Source organism: Alosa sapidissima, chromosome 24 (assembly GCF_018492685.1).
Source record: "Alosa sapidissima isolate fAloSap1 chromosome 24, fAloSap1.pri, whole genome shotgun sequence".
NCBI lineage: Eukaryota > Metazoa > Chordata > Actinopteri > Clupeiformes > Clupeidae > Alosa > Alosa sapidissima.
Genome location: NC_055980.1, coordinates 11,818,252 through 11,834,323, shown reverse-complemented (window position 1 = coordinate 11,834,323; position 16,072 = coordinate 11,818,252). Strand labels below are relative to the sequence as shown.

General features: G+C 39.7%; 2 protein-coding genes across 2 annotated transcripts in view; one reads left to right on the top strand and one right to left on the bottom strand.

Annotated features, from left to right (window-relative positions):
- Positions 1-736: 736 nt before the first annotated feature.
- Positions 737-12,963, top strand: LOC121700152 (germ cell-specific gene 1-like protein). The gene is made up of 5 exons (XM_042082933.1): positions 737-1,223; positions 1,638-1,685; positions 3,275-3,427; positions 6,394-6,505; positions 10,014-12,963. The coding sequence occupies exons 1-5, from the start codon at positions 923-925 to the stop codon at positions 10,339-10,341; spliced, it is 942 nt and encodes a 313-aa protein (XP_041938867.1). The 5' UTR covers positions 737-922; the 3' UTR covers positions 10,342-12,963.
- A 1,410-nt stretch (positions 12,964-14,373) lies between these two features.
- Positions 14,374-16,072, bottom strand: part of hs3st3l (heparan sulfate (glucosamine) 3-O-sulfotransferase 3-like) — a 10,860-nt gene continuing 9,161 nt past the window's right edge. The window contains exon 2 of the mRNA XM_042082988.1: positions 14,374-16,072. This exon is cut by the window's right edge and continues 314 nt beyond it. Coding sequence (XP_041938922.1) covers positions 15,750-16,072 — 323 coding nt within the window. The 3' untranslated portion in view covers positions 14,374-15,749.

Sequence of the window (16,072 nt, the reverse complement as noted above, 5' to 3'; positions counted from 1 at the left end):
TGGAAAACACAAAACAGCCATTACATTGTGATATGCACTTTCGCACAGAGGAAGATTAGCACAGAAGGGTTTCATATCTGACATAGGCCTACACTCACAGGACAAAATCAAATGTTTCTCCAGTATCCATTATAGTATCCATTATATTTTTAATCTTATATTATATTTATATATATATATAAATTATTATATTATTATTATATTTATATATATGCACTTTCGCACAGAGGAAGATTACAGAAGGGTTTCATATCTGACATAGGCCTACACTCACAGGACAAAATCAAACGTTTCTCCAGTATCCATTATATTTTTTAATCATTTGTACCAAGAATGTAATTAAAATTATCAGTCTTCGGAAGGCCCATTGAGAATAATTTCAGAGGGCCAGGATTTGCACCCTTAGGCAATGAGATTGACTTTCAATAAGAGGGTGCACTTGACAGTAGGCCCCTTACATGATTTAAATTCACAGTTCATAATATTATGCCATATAATTACCCTGTAATGAATTGCATTCATTCGATACATGAGCACTTGCATGATTTCAATCAATCCCTTTTTTCTCTCTTTCAACACATTCATCCTGTTTTAAACGTCCTTTATCCATAGACAGCTCTGGGTGATGTATGCACCTTTTGCGCGGGGGGTGGAGAGGTGAATACTACGGGGTTGTGTGCGCTTCGGTGAATGACGGAGCTATCACCGGGAGTGAGTGCAGGCGAGTGGGGCGAGGGACAAAAAATTAGAGTAGTGTATCTGTGGAGGCAGGGAAGCAGCATATCTCCGCGCTGAGCATGAAAACCAAGACGCACCATAACAAAACAGGATTTTAAGACGAAACGCTGGATTATGGAGGTTTAAACGAGGTTTGACAACACACAATTTGGAATCTGAGATTTTGTAGTTATTGTTCAATAATATGGGGATGGACAGACGGAGACGAGCGTCTCTTGCACTCACCTTGAACTTCATTGCGCTTCTGTTCGCTGTTTCCGCACTTACTACCAGTTATTGGTGCGAAGGAACCCGGAAAGTTGTAAAGCCGTTTTGTACGGGGCCAGTTACTTCGAAACAGTCGTACTGCATTAGGTTTAACAGCTCAAACCTAAACGATACCCGATTGGTACAGTATATTTGGGAAACTGGAGAGGATAAGTTTGTCATGAGGAAATTTCATTCCGGAATCTGGTTTTCCTGTGAGCAAAATGTCAACATGATCGGTAAGAACGTAATTTCGTGTTTGTTGTTGCCAACCTATCTACGTCAATACGTGTGCACCCAAAGTATAGAATACGATCAACATTGCACTAACCAATGTAATTATCCACTCAGGGCATGTTTTTTATGCTTTACCTGTATTATTTGGGCAACTGGATAAACATATTAACCTTATTTTTTCTATCAAGGTTATTTTACTGACAGATAAAAAAAAAATCTCATTCACAACTAACTGTAATGCAACATCTGGTATTTGTCATTAGGATTTTTAATAATAGCCTAATTTTTAATGATAGCCTAATTTGATTTGAAAGTTAACACATTGTCACAATTTAATGCCAGAGGCTACAGTGAAGGAAATACTCATGTGCTGTATGATGCTATTGGATGATAATGAGTTTTTGTATTATTTCCAGGTGAAAAATGCAGAAGTTTTCTGAACATTGCGCCACCCCATGAAAGAGGTAGGCTTTTTATTATGTTGTTAAAAGCTTAGGTTATATTGATGCTTTAAATCTCTCCTTCCATTACTTACATAGGCATTTATCACCTCACAACATTTTATATTTCTGTTTTTGTAGGTTATTCACAAGGATACCATCACACCCAGGGATATTACAGGCAGACACAGTGAATGTATAGAGGGTGTATTAAATATAGGTCATGCGGTCAGATATCCCTCTGTTGAGGATAGCTCAAAAGGATTGGCGAAGGATGATACTGTATTGCTCCCCCTACCAATACACATATGATGATCCTGAAAATGAACGTGAAGCATAGCATCACAAATAACACAGCATACAAATATGAATATTTTGTTTGCAATGCAATTTGATTCGATTCATTGAGTGCTGTCAGTGTGAATATAATTTTGTGGCAAAACTGCCTTTGTTGTCATCTTCTACGATGCCATGTAATGGTGCTAGAAACTGGTCATTATCGGTCTCTTGTCACAGTCCACCCTCAGAATAATGAATGGTCACTGAATGAAAACTCATTCTCAATTCATAACATGTTGCCAGAGATGACTGGGGCTCATTTTAACCTGACACGGCTGCATTCAGCTGAAATGCCATTACACAGTGAGATGAACCTCATTGACCCTCTGGGGGTGCTAAAATGGCCCCATGAAGTCTGCCTTTAAGATGAGGTACAGTTTTACTACTGGGCCTCAATGCAGTAGGTTAATTAGAACTCACTTGCAGTGAGCAGAAAGATGCCCTTGTAGCTCCGGACTCAACACCTGTTCAAATGGGCTTTGCCTGACAGACAGTGTTCCTAATGGCCTGGCCGTTTGAATCCCTCCTTTTAATCCACTTTAAATCCACTCAAATTCCTCGCTGCGTCTCGCTTCTCCTGGTCGAGCTCTTCTCTCATCGCCCCCTGTCCTACTCTGTTCCATACACTCTTTTATTATCATAACATTTACTCTTTCAGTAAATTGGGACTGAAAAACCCTGTCTGAATTACACTGAACAACCGTTTTGGTCATGAAATTAATTGATGCATCGTGTGCTGCCATCTATTTTAGGCTGCTCACCTGACCAGTACATTTACGATTGCCCGATGCATTATTCGGGTTGTGCATTGAGTAGACGGGGCACTATAGGTGATTGATCTGCCTTGAGCGTACATAGCACAACACTAAGAGTGCCATTATGCTTTCTATCATATATGGGAGATGGGAATTTGGGACTTGGAGAGGACCTGTCCAGAATCTCTAAGTGTGGCCACTAACCTGTGATGCATTGAACTGAATGGTCAGGAGAGCTGACGATAGCCCTTGTTTGGCCTTGTCCCGATTTGATCCATCGGTTGGTTTGTCCTCTGTCACACTCATCACACCCAGGAGGACCATTAAGGGGGCAGAGATGTGAGCAGTGTGCTAATGGGCTTGGATAAGGTTATCAGACCCTTGATCAGAATGGCCATAACTTTTGAGCGTCTCTTGATAAACCTCCAAGACTTCTAACACCAAAAAGAAAGAGAAAAACATGGCGGATCGATATCCATTCTCTCACCCTTTGATCTCTCTATCTCCGTCTCTCTGCAGGTGTCCTGTGGCTGTGCATCGTGGCCGAGTGCCTATACATCCTGCTGCTATCCACAGGAGGCATTCTCATGTCCATAGAGGTGTGCCATTTTGGCAGCGTCATTGATGGCCTCAAGCTGAACGCCTTCGCTGCCATATTCACCGTCCTATCAGGTAACATCATCGTTCCCGTGCTTTTTTGGTGGCATTGATAAACTTTGAAATGTTTGTGCTAGTAACTTTGACACTGTAGTGTGAGTAAAGAATATGATGTACATAAGAGCATGGACAATGTGAAACATTTACTTTGTCTGACATGAAACAGTATTTTTACCAACAATGACCCCTCTTGAGTTCTCTATTTTATATTTTTTTGTGGATTTATATTTCATTGTGATGTACCAGAACAAAGGCACAGAGCCAGCATCAGACACACAAGTAGATCAGGTTCTGTTTGTAGAGATAGTGGTGTTTGGGGCGTCAGGGGAAAACTATCTGCAGCTATCTCAGTAGCTGCAGGCTTGACTTTGCCATTCTATTTTCTCAATTTTTTGAGCCATGGTGGCATCAATATAACATCACACGATTTAATACTCTGAGGATGATATCCCTTAAGAAACAAAAAGCAATGATCTCTGCGCCTTTTACATTATATAGGTCATCGTCATAAGTAACTGCCTACAGGTCAAGCAGAAAAACAACAGGGAGACTTGGCTGGAACAAACACCACAGCTCTCGCACATTGCCTTTGCTCTTCATAAGTTCATACAGTAATATTTGTTATCTTTGAATTCATACAGTGCACACAATTATTCTGTAATGTTGTAGCATTGCTGATATCACTGGATGTTAAAGGTGCTCGAAGCGATGTTGGGTAACGTCACTTTTGTTGACGTTCAAACAAAACAGAGAGCTATCTCGCCCCTCCCTCCCGTACAACTGAAACTCTCCTGAATGCGCATCTCATCGGTGATTGGCTGGAACAGTTTGTTATGTTTCTGTTTATGGTCCAGGCTGGACCAGGCTGTTTTTGTTGCCATTTTTGGAGCCTGGTCTGTCCACAGAGACTGCGTTTTTTACAGTGTATAGGGACAGGCAGCTAGCGGATTGTGAGGAGATGTTTGCTGTATAATGTGACAAAAAATGTTTTAGCTTAGAAACCACACAACATCGCTTAGAGCCCCTTAACACAGTTGACAGTACACTATTATAACCAGTGCAAAAATGACTGTAATACCAACTAACACTAAAAGATCCTCAAGTTTGAGAACTCACTATTGTACTAGTGCACTATTGTATGTAAATACAGTATGCTACTAGGTAAATAATGTATAGTTTGACAATTCCAAATTTAAAGCCATTTTATTTGTCAATATCTCTACTGTTCAATTGCTGTGATTGGAATATATACAGTGCTTTTTATACAGTATTAATTTTCTAATACCATATTATAATAGCTTAGAAAAGCCAACCAATCCATCTTCTGTGAACTTTCCATCCACTGGGCAGTAAGTTAGGGCAGTGGCCTCTCAGCTTTATTAGACCAATGTTCCTGCTGCCTGAGCAATGGCTTCTGTCATTTCACATCACAACACATTGATTGGAATTGGATTTGATGTTGTACGTAGATGGCCAGGCAGATGGATCTGGTTGTTCTTGAGTATGGTTTAGCGGAATTTAGTTAATTGATGTCCCTTGATGTGATTGTGTCACTTGATGTGACTATATTTAGAAAACAATTGATTGTTATACATTGTCAACAACGGGGCAGACTGAGGCGGAATCCATAGTTTATTTGCTCTGTCTGGACGGTGCTCATGCAATACAGGGATTTTGACGGTTTATGAAGCAATCGGATTGTCATGGAGATCGCTCTCAGTCTCTCTCTCTCCCTCCCTCTCTCTCTCTTTCTCTCTCTCCCTCTCTCTCTCTCTCTCCCTCTGACTCATTCTCACTATTATTCATGATTTATTTTGTGATGAATCCTGCTGAAATGAGATTCCCTCTCAGCCCGGATGCAGATCAGTCTACAAAAAAAAAAAAAAACTAAAGGTAACTTTTTTTCTCCCCTGTCTCCAGCACAGCCTCTGCTTGCAGATAGTCCTCCCTCTAGGCTCCTTCCCCTCCAGCATTTGAAGGCATCCATTTACAAAATATGGGTCATATTTTTCAGCCCCACCAATATTCCACAGCAGCTCAGGCTGTGTCGGTGTTTAATGAAGTGAGACAGCACTTTGCCGTCGTCAGACACTGTGACTCAGACACGGCGAGAAGTGTTTGACACATTGACTGGGACGGGCTGTAAATACTGGATCTTTAATCTGTCCTGAATTTCCTCTTCAACTTTTTTTTTTTCTACTTCCTGCGTCATTTTTTTTTCTTCCTTTTTCGATCCACTGTGGTGTGACATTGCTTCTCCTCCCTCAAGGTCTGGCTGGTTGATGTTGTGTGGTGTGATGAGAATAAGTTTGCCATCTGGACGGAAGGCAGAGGCACTCACTCATTCACTCTCTTATCCTCTCTCTCTCTCGAGTGCTCTCTTATTCTCTTATCCTCTCTCTTTCTCTCTCTTTCTCTCTCTCTGAAACACACACCCACACACACACACACACACACACACACATACATACACATACACACTTACACACATAAAATCACACTGACACAGCACAGTGACCCTGACACATATACTCCCACAGTGTGTGTATACCCTGCGGTCCTGACTGATATTAATTACTTCCACTCCTGGGATCTGTGCAAGCATGAGCTAATGGAGTTCACCTTGGCTTATTTTACACTGGTTTACCGCTGTGAAGAGTCAGTGAAGTATTACATACTGCAAGCTAAACTTGTGATATTGTGGCTGTGTCTCCTTTGTTTAGTATTTCAGTCAGTATTATAGGCAAGTCTCAGCCTCTGTGTCGCTTCCTGGTGTAGTCTGCCCCCTTGTGGTGACAACTGAGAAACACAGATTTTAGATATTTTATATTGTACACAGCCTAACATAAACAGGGAAACTCTTTTCAAACTTAATTTATTTTATTAACATATGTAATGTATCTGTTCACAATGACCTTGTAAGGAGGATTTATAAGTGTATTTCCCTCTATATCTTTCACTCTTGGGTGACCTTTCTCTAGGCCTCCTTGGGATGGTAGCCCACATGATGTACACAACAGCATTCCAGTTAACCGTTAGTTTGGGCCCAGAAGACTGGAAACCACAGACCTGGGACTACAGCTGGTCATACATGTAAGATTGCCATCGTTTTTTAATGTCTCATTTATATGAACAGAGTGAGAGTGGGGTTTGTAAAGGATATCGCCGATCATGTCCTATCAGAAATCAATAAATGATGGGACTCGAAGTATTATGTCTGTAAACTTTAAAGCCAAAGCTATTATTTTCAACGATTTTGCTGCCAGTCTGGCTACTGTTATATTCCAACCCCAAAACATCTTGTAAAATGTGCAATAAAAACAGAATGTGCAAAAACATTGTGTAAAATGTGAATAAAAACAGAATGTCTCTTAAACTCATATTTAGTTGCAAAAAGGACATAGACAACATATCAAATGTTGAAAATGACAAATTTGACTATTTCATGAAAATTATATGTTAATTTTGAATTTGATACCAGCAACATGTTTAAAAAAAAAGTTGGGACAGGGGTAACAAAATGCTGGAAAAGTTGTGTAATGATAAAGAAAACAAAAGGAGGAATATTTCACAACTAATTAGGGTAACTGGCAACATGATTGGGTATGAAAAAGAGCATCCCAGAGAGGCAGGGTCTCTTAGAAATAAAGATGTAGGGGTATTCATCACTCTGTGTAAACCTGTGTGCACAAATGATGAAACAATGTAATTTTAATGCTTCTTAATATGAAATTGTGAGGTATTTGGGGAGTTCATCATCTACAGGATATAATATTATTAAAACATTCAGAGAATCCAAAGAAATCTTTGCAAATAAGGGAAAGAGCTGAAAAATAAATTGGATGGCCGTGGTCTTTTGGACCTCAGATGGCATCAACACCAGACCTGTTTCCAGACCTTTCATTGTATGGGCTCAGAAAAACCTCTGATAACCATTGTCTATGTGCACAGTTTGATACTCAATTAAAAAACTGCAGCCAAAATTGTAACAGCCAAAATTTTATTGAGACATGATACAGAAAATACCACCGTCTTATCTGGGCCTAAGCTTGTTTAAAATGGACTGAGGTAACATGGAAAAAGGTCCTGTGGTTAGACCAATCAAAATTTGCCATTCTTTTTGGAAATTTTGGACTTATCTGCGCTAAAGAGGAGAGGGCCTATCCAAGTATCCAACCTATCCAACTTGTTTTAGTGCTCAGTTCAAAACCCAACATCTATGACGGTGTGGAGGAGCATTAGTGCCTAAAGCAGTGTTTCTTACTGTAACTGGTGGGTCGGGACCCAAAAGTGGTCGCGGAACTTTTCTGGGTGGGTCGCGGAGCTTGTGGTTCAAAAAAAAAAAAAAAAGAATGCATATTTAAAATGTTACCTTATCAGATCTAATATCAGACCTTTCAGATTGGAAAAAATGGGACAGAAACCCCAGAGTGTGGCATGCAGTGAATTGCTGGCATATGAGAACATGAAACCATCAAAACTAAAATGCCACATAGGGACAAAGCGTCCTTGTCAAAAACAAACCTGCTGAGTGTTTTAAGGTGAGATCAGGAGTTGAAGGCTTCACAAATGTAATGCCAAACATCACCACGGCCATGGGGGTAGCCAGAAATTATCGTGGCTATGCCACTGCTACAGGTATTTTGCATGTCTTACCATGTAGCTCACCATTATCTGTTGGCTTAAATGCTAAAAAATATATATGGGTCGCGACTTCATGAACATGGGAAATAGTGGGTCCCAAAGCCAGACCAGTTAAGAACCACTGCCTAAAGCATGGGGATGGGCTTGCACATTTGGCAAAGCACAATCAATTCTGAATGATGTATACAGGTTTTGAGCAACATATACTGCAATCCAGGCAATGTCATTTCCAGGGAAGACCGTGAATATTTCAGAAAAACAATGTCAAAATTAATTATGCACATAGAAAGAGTATTTCTCCATAGATTAAGAGTCCAGGTGCTAAAATGGCCTTTCTGCAGTCTAGATTTGTCAAATTAGGTGCATAATGGAATGAAAAACATGACTAAGAATACCCCATACTGTTCTTGAAATTCTATATCGGGGGGTAATGGGACAACATTTCATTCTCAAAACTTAAACAACTGGTCTCCTCAGTTCCTTAAACATTTATAAAATTTTGTTAAATGAAGAGGTGAAGCAGCACAGTGGTAAACATGCTGCCATCCCAACTTTTTTTTAAACATGTTGCTTGCATCAAATTCAAAATTAAGATATTTTTGATATGTTGTCTATGTCCTTTTTCCTGCTAAATATGAGTTAAGAGACTTGTATATTATCACATTCTGTTTTTATTTGCATTTTACACAACGTCTATTACATAGATGTAAGAATTTTATCCTTTAGCCTGACGTAGCCAGACTCAATTCTATTCAGAATTTGAGTCTGGGAGGCTACCGCTCCATTGGGACGTGATTATGGGACTCTGCATACAATTGGATAAGCCTATCCAATCAGAGCAACGAAATATGTAAATATAGGAAGAAAAACATCTGTCTTCTCGACAAATGCCCCAATTGCTGTTTTCTGTTTGTTTTTTAAAGTTATTGCACACTCAATATCTTGTTTATTTTATTTTATTTATCCTTTATTTTACCAGTTGAGTCCCAATGAGATATTATATCTCTTTTTCAAGGGAGCCATTGGTTCACAAAACTAAAAAAGTACACTAAGAACAAGAACAGAAAGGTATACAACAATGACCAGACAGGACAACAGAATACAATAATGACAGGTCCAGACACAACAAACAATAGGATAAATAACATTTAACAACAGACAAATACATATATACATGTAGACAAAAACAAAGGGAGAAATAAAGAGGAGAGGGTTATTGGAAACGATGCAGTGCATCTGACTTAAGTGTCTTAAGTAAATGGAGAGTTTGTTTTATTATTGAAGGAGGTTCCAATACCAGGGGGCAGAGTAGCTAAAAGCCATCTTTCCAAGTTCTGAAGCAATGCGTGTTATGATAAGGTGCAGGGTTATTGGTTATTGTATTTACTGTGATTCCAGATTAACTTGTAGACTACAACAGACGTGATAGTGAAATCTAAACATGTAGCTTCTCTTGGGACAGGCTTTTTCAAACAATATCAACTCAAGTGCACTCAGGTGACATGAATGACTAGGCACCGTTGCTCATCTGTCCATCATTGTACACTGTATTGAACCGCTCTGGTGTGGGCTTAGAGGTTTCTTAAAGCTGCAGTTGGCAAGTCTGACAGATTGAGAGGACTGGACCAGACTGCACCAGACTGTGATTGACAGTCAGATCTCACACAGCCCTGTTCTGATTGGACCAGAAGAACCAGGAGCTGTGGATTTTTGCAAAACAAATAACTAGGTGGAGGTAGAAGTGCAGGTTTTTTTCTAAAACAGGCTGATTTATGTTGTTCTGTTGGAGCATAGTGTTTCAGTAAATATGATCTAAAAAATCTTGCCAACTGCAGCTTTAATAGAGTGAGGCGAGACTGAATTTCCGGACCTCAAATTTTGTGGGTGAGGCAAATTTGGGCTGACTTCCAGGCAGATATCCTTACTAATCACGCACTCTATTGTTTCTGTTCGTCAGACTAGCATGGAGCTCCTTCACTGCCTGCATGGCTTCTTCCGTGACTACCATCAACCGCTACACAAAGACTATTCTGGAATTCAAGCACAAACGCAAGAACATTGAGAAGAACCTGAAGATCAAGCAGAAGCTGCTGGACCTGGAGTCCCCAGACCAGGTGTGGGACATGTACATCAGCTCCGTCCCCAGCTCAGCCGCCGAGGAGCTCCTGGACCTGTCCAGCTCGGGACGCAAGCTCTCCAACAACTCCGTCTTCCTGGACCTCAACGATCTGCCCGACCACCACCACCACCACCACCACCAGCAGCAGGTGGAGGAGTATTGCTGAGGTTTCGCCCCTCAAACAGAAGAGGCCTGCACTGGGTGTCTAGTGCTGCCATTCCTCCCTCCCTCGTCCGCCGCACCAAGCTCCACCCTCCTCATCCAACTACTGCAGCCTGCCAGCAGAGGCCTGAGTGTCCTGTTCTCTCACAGTAAACAAATCTGATCTCCATCTCTCTCTCTTTTCTCTTGAAAATGGGCTATGTTGTGACCAAAAAAGACTGTGTTGTCAGTGAGTTTCTGTCATCTCTGTCTGTTTGTTTGTTTGTTTTGATCATGCACATACATGCACAGTGTAAAGATGGGAGTAGCTGACCTTATTGGACATTTATGTATTTATTTCTTTTCCTTATCGCATCAATTCAAATGCATTGATACTGTGAAAATACAGAATATGGTGAATAATATCTTCACAATTTACTTTCCATATCAATAGATATGATCCTGTATTAAGTGTAGAGGGTCAGCTTGCTGCTCAGTCATTAGCTAACTGCTGATTCACGCTTCCCTCTAAACCAGACATTCCGACATAAAAGCCATTGTGTTTCCTATTCAAATTCAAATGGAAGGCATGGTTTTCCATCATAAGTAATCCTACAGCGCCCTCAGCTTCAGTCTGCAAGAGTCCTGCTGTGTGTAAAATGTATTTAGTTACAGTCACCATGCTGAGTGCCTTTGCTTGTTATATTGATCTACTTTTCAGAGTCGTTTCAAACTGCATGATGAATATCATTGATAGCTTTAGTCTCTGAGCATGTTTTGTAATATGCAAATGTAACTAATTCTAATTCCTCTAAGTCCTCTTTTGAATTTGTCTAATTTTAAATCAGAGAACATTTTTTATCTCGGGTTCAACTGCCAAAAGACAAGCTAATCCTTTCTTGATACTGTGCGGTTTTGTTTTTTCTTGTGTTACCTAATTGTGTGATTTATGATGTTTGTAACAGATTGGTCAGTGCAATTGCTTTTAGAGCTAAACACACAAATGTGTACCCTAAGAGGGCATATTAAGGCGTATATTGAAATACTTGCAAATTAGGTGGTTAGAATTCACTTCATGAGCTTTCAATGTTTCATGTATGTGATTTTTTCTTTTTGTAATTTCAAGCCCTTTTGCTCTTTGTTACTACACTTATTTTGGTAAAAAGTAGACCACAATAGGAATACATGTTGTTTTGCTCATTGTACAGATCACTCATTTCTTTTGAATACTAGATGTTATGAGGCTATTGATGTTGTTATGGAGAGCAGAGTTGCATGGATCTTAAGCCTTTTGAGCATGTTCATTTGATATATTTGGGGACCATTTTGCTGATAATTAGACTTAAGCTTTACCCTAAGCTATATAACCTCTCAATAAGGCACATCATTGACAGATAAACATATGTTCATGTTACCCATAATACTTACTGATTGAGTGGGCCCTGCTTGTCCAGTGTGCAGAAACGATACTCAGTTACAGGGGTTGGGCAAAGTAATGGAAACATGATTTGCCATTGAGTTATGCTTCCCAGAGCTAGTTTTTTTTAGACACAATTCATCTCGAAACGTTTATCTACGTTTTTGTTAACAAGGCCCCAGCCATCAGCACTCCAACAATGTGTTTTGTCTTTAGAAGTCTGAAAGGTCATAGGCTACAGTTTTACATTTACTGATGCACAGATTAAAAAAGCAAACATACAGGAAGGATGTCTGCTGTGCATATACCGGTGCATAAGATTTATTTTCCAATTGGGACTAAAAATGGAATTTTCCAATTTCCTTTTTTTTTGTCCAATCCCTGTTTATATCTGCATTTAGTCTATCTCTATCTGCATTTAGTCTATCTCTATCGGATCTCATATTCTGCTTTATTGAGTTGTTAGGTTCTCTAGTTCCCCCTAGTGCCCACTATTGAAAATGACAACCAACAAAAACATAATTCAGGTGCTAAATTGTGCTGAAGTGCTAAATTAAGTGCTAAATTGAGGACCTTAACATACTTTACTACAAACAAGATTTTTTTGGTCTTTTTCACAGTCAAACATATATGATTAAAATAGTTTGTATTAGTGGTTAATATGATAGTGGTGTGTCCATTTATTGTATTTGGGGCTTATTACGTATAGCCCTACTGATTGCATATCAAAAGTTTGCCTTTGGCTGAGAAGAGGTCTGGAACCGAAAAGCTATTGTGAGCTTGCAGGCCTACATTTTTTTACCACAGCTTTCTTTTTTTATTTTAAAAGCCTTGTCCGTTGCTGAATTCTAACGCTTGTAGCATTGCCCAGGCTAACATTGCGTCAGGTTTGTTTTTTTGTGTGTCTCCAAGTTCAACCTATCCACATGGGTAATGTTGTGAGATATGGACCCCAGAGTGTTGGGTGGAGATTAAAGATATACATTTTGATATCTACTGTATGATTCTGTTAGAGAATCGGATCCCTTTCTTGTCAGCACTGACATGACGACATATTTCAACCTCCATAAGGCTGAATCATGGGGATGAGTACAGTTTTTCCTGAATAAATTTATAAATCATTTTATGAAGAATTACTGAGGAGTTATTTTTGCCAAACAAACTGTTTACAGGGAGTTGTCGTGCTAGATAAGGTAATATAATTTAAGATGTAGGAAATGTATAATGTTAAAAGTATGATAATGATTATTTATTTGTAAACACTGTTCTGTAAAGCAGATAATAAACCTGCTGTTGCTTCAAGTGTGTGTTTGCTTCTTGATCACTGGAAGAGTACATTCTAAAAAATGGGAGCGGATGAAATTAAATATGGTTTTCATTGTCAGTGCAAAATGTGGTCTGATGACTCAAACTCACAAGCATGTTGCATCGTCCTTCCTCAAACCCATGGAAACTTGAATATAATGCTTAGCACAGGATTGTTACTCTTTCAAACCCCTGGACATATTTTGTCTGTTTGTTGCAACATTACGTAGCGGTTCCTCTTGGTGAAAATCACATATTTAAAATGTCCTCATGGTGGCACATCTGTCACATTTGGGACACTCAAACTTCCCATGTGTGATAAATTGGAGTGAGATTCCTGTCAGGGATAATCAGCTCTACAGCTAAAAATATATTTTGGGTCTATGAAATAAAAAACAGGCATTTAAATGAGTCTTATAAGAACAGTAACAGCATGTCCTCTAGATGTCTCCAAAGTGCCATATTTACCCAAGTACTGAAACTGCCTCTACCGCTATTTCTCTCTCCTGCCACAGTGATTCGGTACAGGCTCCAGATCAAAGACTACATGGAAGCATTAACACTACCAAAAGTTTGGGATTACTTAGACATTTCCATTTCACACAATTATAGACAGAATACCAGCTGAGATCAGTTGCATTGTTTTTTTTATCAGGGCAGCAGTTTTCAGATTACATTATGTGCTTAAATAATTGCAAAAGGGTTCTCGACTGAAGGAAATGGCTGATCTTTAATGCAATATCTACATTGCCCATTATCAGCAACCATTCATCCAATGTTCCAAAGGCACATTATGTTTACTAATCTGATCATTTTAAAAGGCTAACTGAGAAAACATTGAAGAACCCTTTTGCTATTATGTAAGCACATGTAATCTGAAAACTGCTGTCTTGATTAAAAAACAAAATGCAACTGATCTCAGCTGCTATTCTGTTTATAATAGAGTGGAATGGAAATGTCTAAATGACCCCATCTTTTGACTGGTAGTGTATTTGTATTGATGCTATTACTGTTTTATCTTTCTGCTGTATTTTCTTTTCAGTCTGGTTTCATTTAATATTATGTGTTTTCAGCCTTCTTTTGCCATGGTTTATTACCTCAGGTCAGGTAATGTTTTTGTCATCTTATACTTAAAGTTGTATTGACATTTCTAATCATTATCTTCTTCAAAGCATGTGTTTTGTTCAATTTATTGCTGTAGCCTAATGATAAATACCAGCATCCAATGGTTTAATGGTGCGCATCCAACTCTTCTGCATGTCAACATACCAGATCTCCACTGGTTTTATTTATTTACATATTGCATCTTTATACACTTTGTCAAGCCACCTTAGCAATTGAAAAAAAAAAGTGATTACCAGATTTTTCCAGAGGGTGGCGCACTTACACAAAGTCCCCATCAGCGAGCCCACATACACACACAGCATCAAACTCCCATAGCACAGGCAACACACACAAGCAGCTACAAACACAACTGATTGTTTCAAAATAATTTAATTGCTTCCTTGGAGGCTATGTCTCAAAGCTAGTGCAAATATCATGCAGGAAAATGGCTCTAGAGCTTGTCAGGTTTATTTGTAGATCTTTAGATATTAACAGTATACTGGGCTGTAATTGCACCATCCATAAAAGAGGGTTTGCATTGTTCTCCCTTGTAGCTGTACAGCATATGCAGGCCCTATTGTTTTCCATTGCCATATTTTGATTGATTTGGTTCATTGTTCTCATTCCAGACAATAAACAGGCTAAAAAAGTCGAAATAGGACAAAACCAAATTTTGAAGCGCGGGTACTGTGTGCATTTGGTTTTCTGCTTCCAGGGCTGCTGAGTGGGTGGTTGTTTTCAGGGACAAATGCATGATTTAAACACATAACCTTATGATGTCTTGGTGCATCATTGTAAGCATAGCGCATGTGCTGCTGATTGGTTTCTATTCCATGTTAATGCCACTGTACATATGTAGTCCTAAAAACATATCTTAATCTGAACCTAAAAACATATCTTAATCTGAACCTAAAAACATATCTTAATCCGAACCCACTATGGCTGATAGAGTGAAACACTAAAGACAGAGTTTGAATAAAAAAAAAATGAATCTGTGAATATGTGTGAATATGAAGGTTTCACTCCCATTGCAGAACAGAAGGCTTCCGGCACATAATACTCTCAGTGGTTTTGCAAAAAACACCACAACAAAATTATGACATAGCATAGCAGATCCTGGTCATCTTTTCCATTTTTTGTTTCTTCTCTTTTTTTGTTCGTATTTTTTTTTCTTTTTCATTTGCAATCGTTTAGCTTGTGCCAAACGGCAGGAAGTGGAGTGAGAATGCCATCCATCAGCGAACGAAAGCACCGCTGATTAGTTTCTGTTAGTGACAGCTTTGGTGCCAGCACCGCGGGTCTCTGGTGAAAAATAAAATGATAATCTTTCAGCCAACAGCTATTTGTCACTGCTCGGAAACAATGTGCTGTCTCAGGATATTACACTTGACTCACTTTAGCCCGGCATCCAAAACATATTAAAAATCATAAAATTCAGTTTCCATCTCGAGGCCAGCACTCAAGTGGCATTGAATTATCCATTATCCTCCTGTCTAATAAGAGTTTATAGTCACACAGTCGCTGCAGCCGGGAGCCACAAATGCAGCCGAGAAATTAGATGAATATTTTGGAGAAGCGGGTTCCATTCCAGGATATTAAAGAATCAGTCACTGCCAGCCAAAGTCCTGCCCCGCCATTTGGTAGAACCGCAGGTTGTGGGGCTGATAGAACTCCCGCAGCTTCTGGATGACTGTCGGGTCGATCCGGGGGTGGATCCGTCCCTTGGTCTTGCCCAAGCAGTGGGGTTTGCTGCTCCCCTCGGGTTTCTTGAGGCAAGGGAAACCCTTGGTCTTGTTGAAGTAAAAGTGCTTGTCGGTGACGATGCGCTGAAGGCCCAGGAAGTCCTGCACGCGGCCCAGCTCGCCGGCCGGGTCGCTGATGAGCCGCTCCCCGTGGACGAAGTGGATCTGCGAGAGCGGGAAGTAGGCGA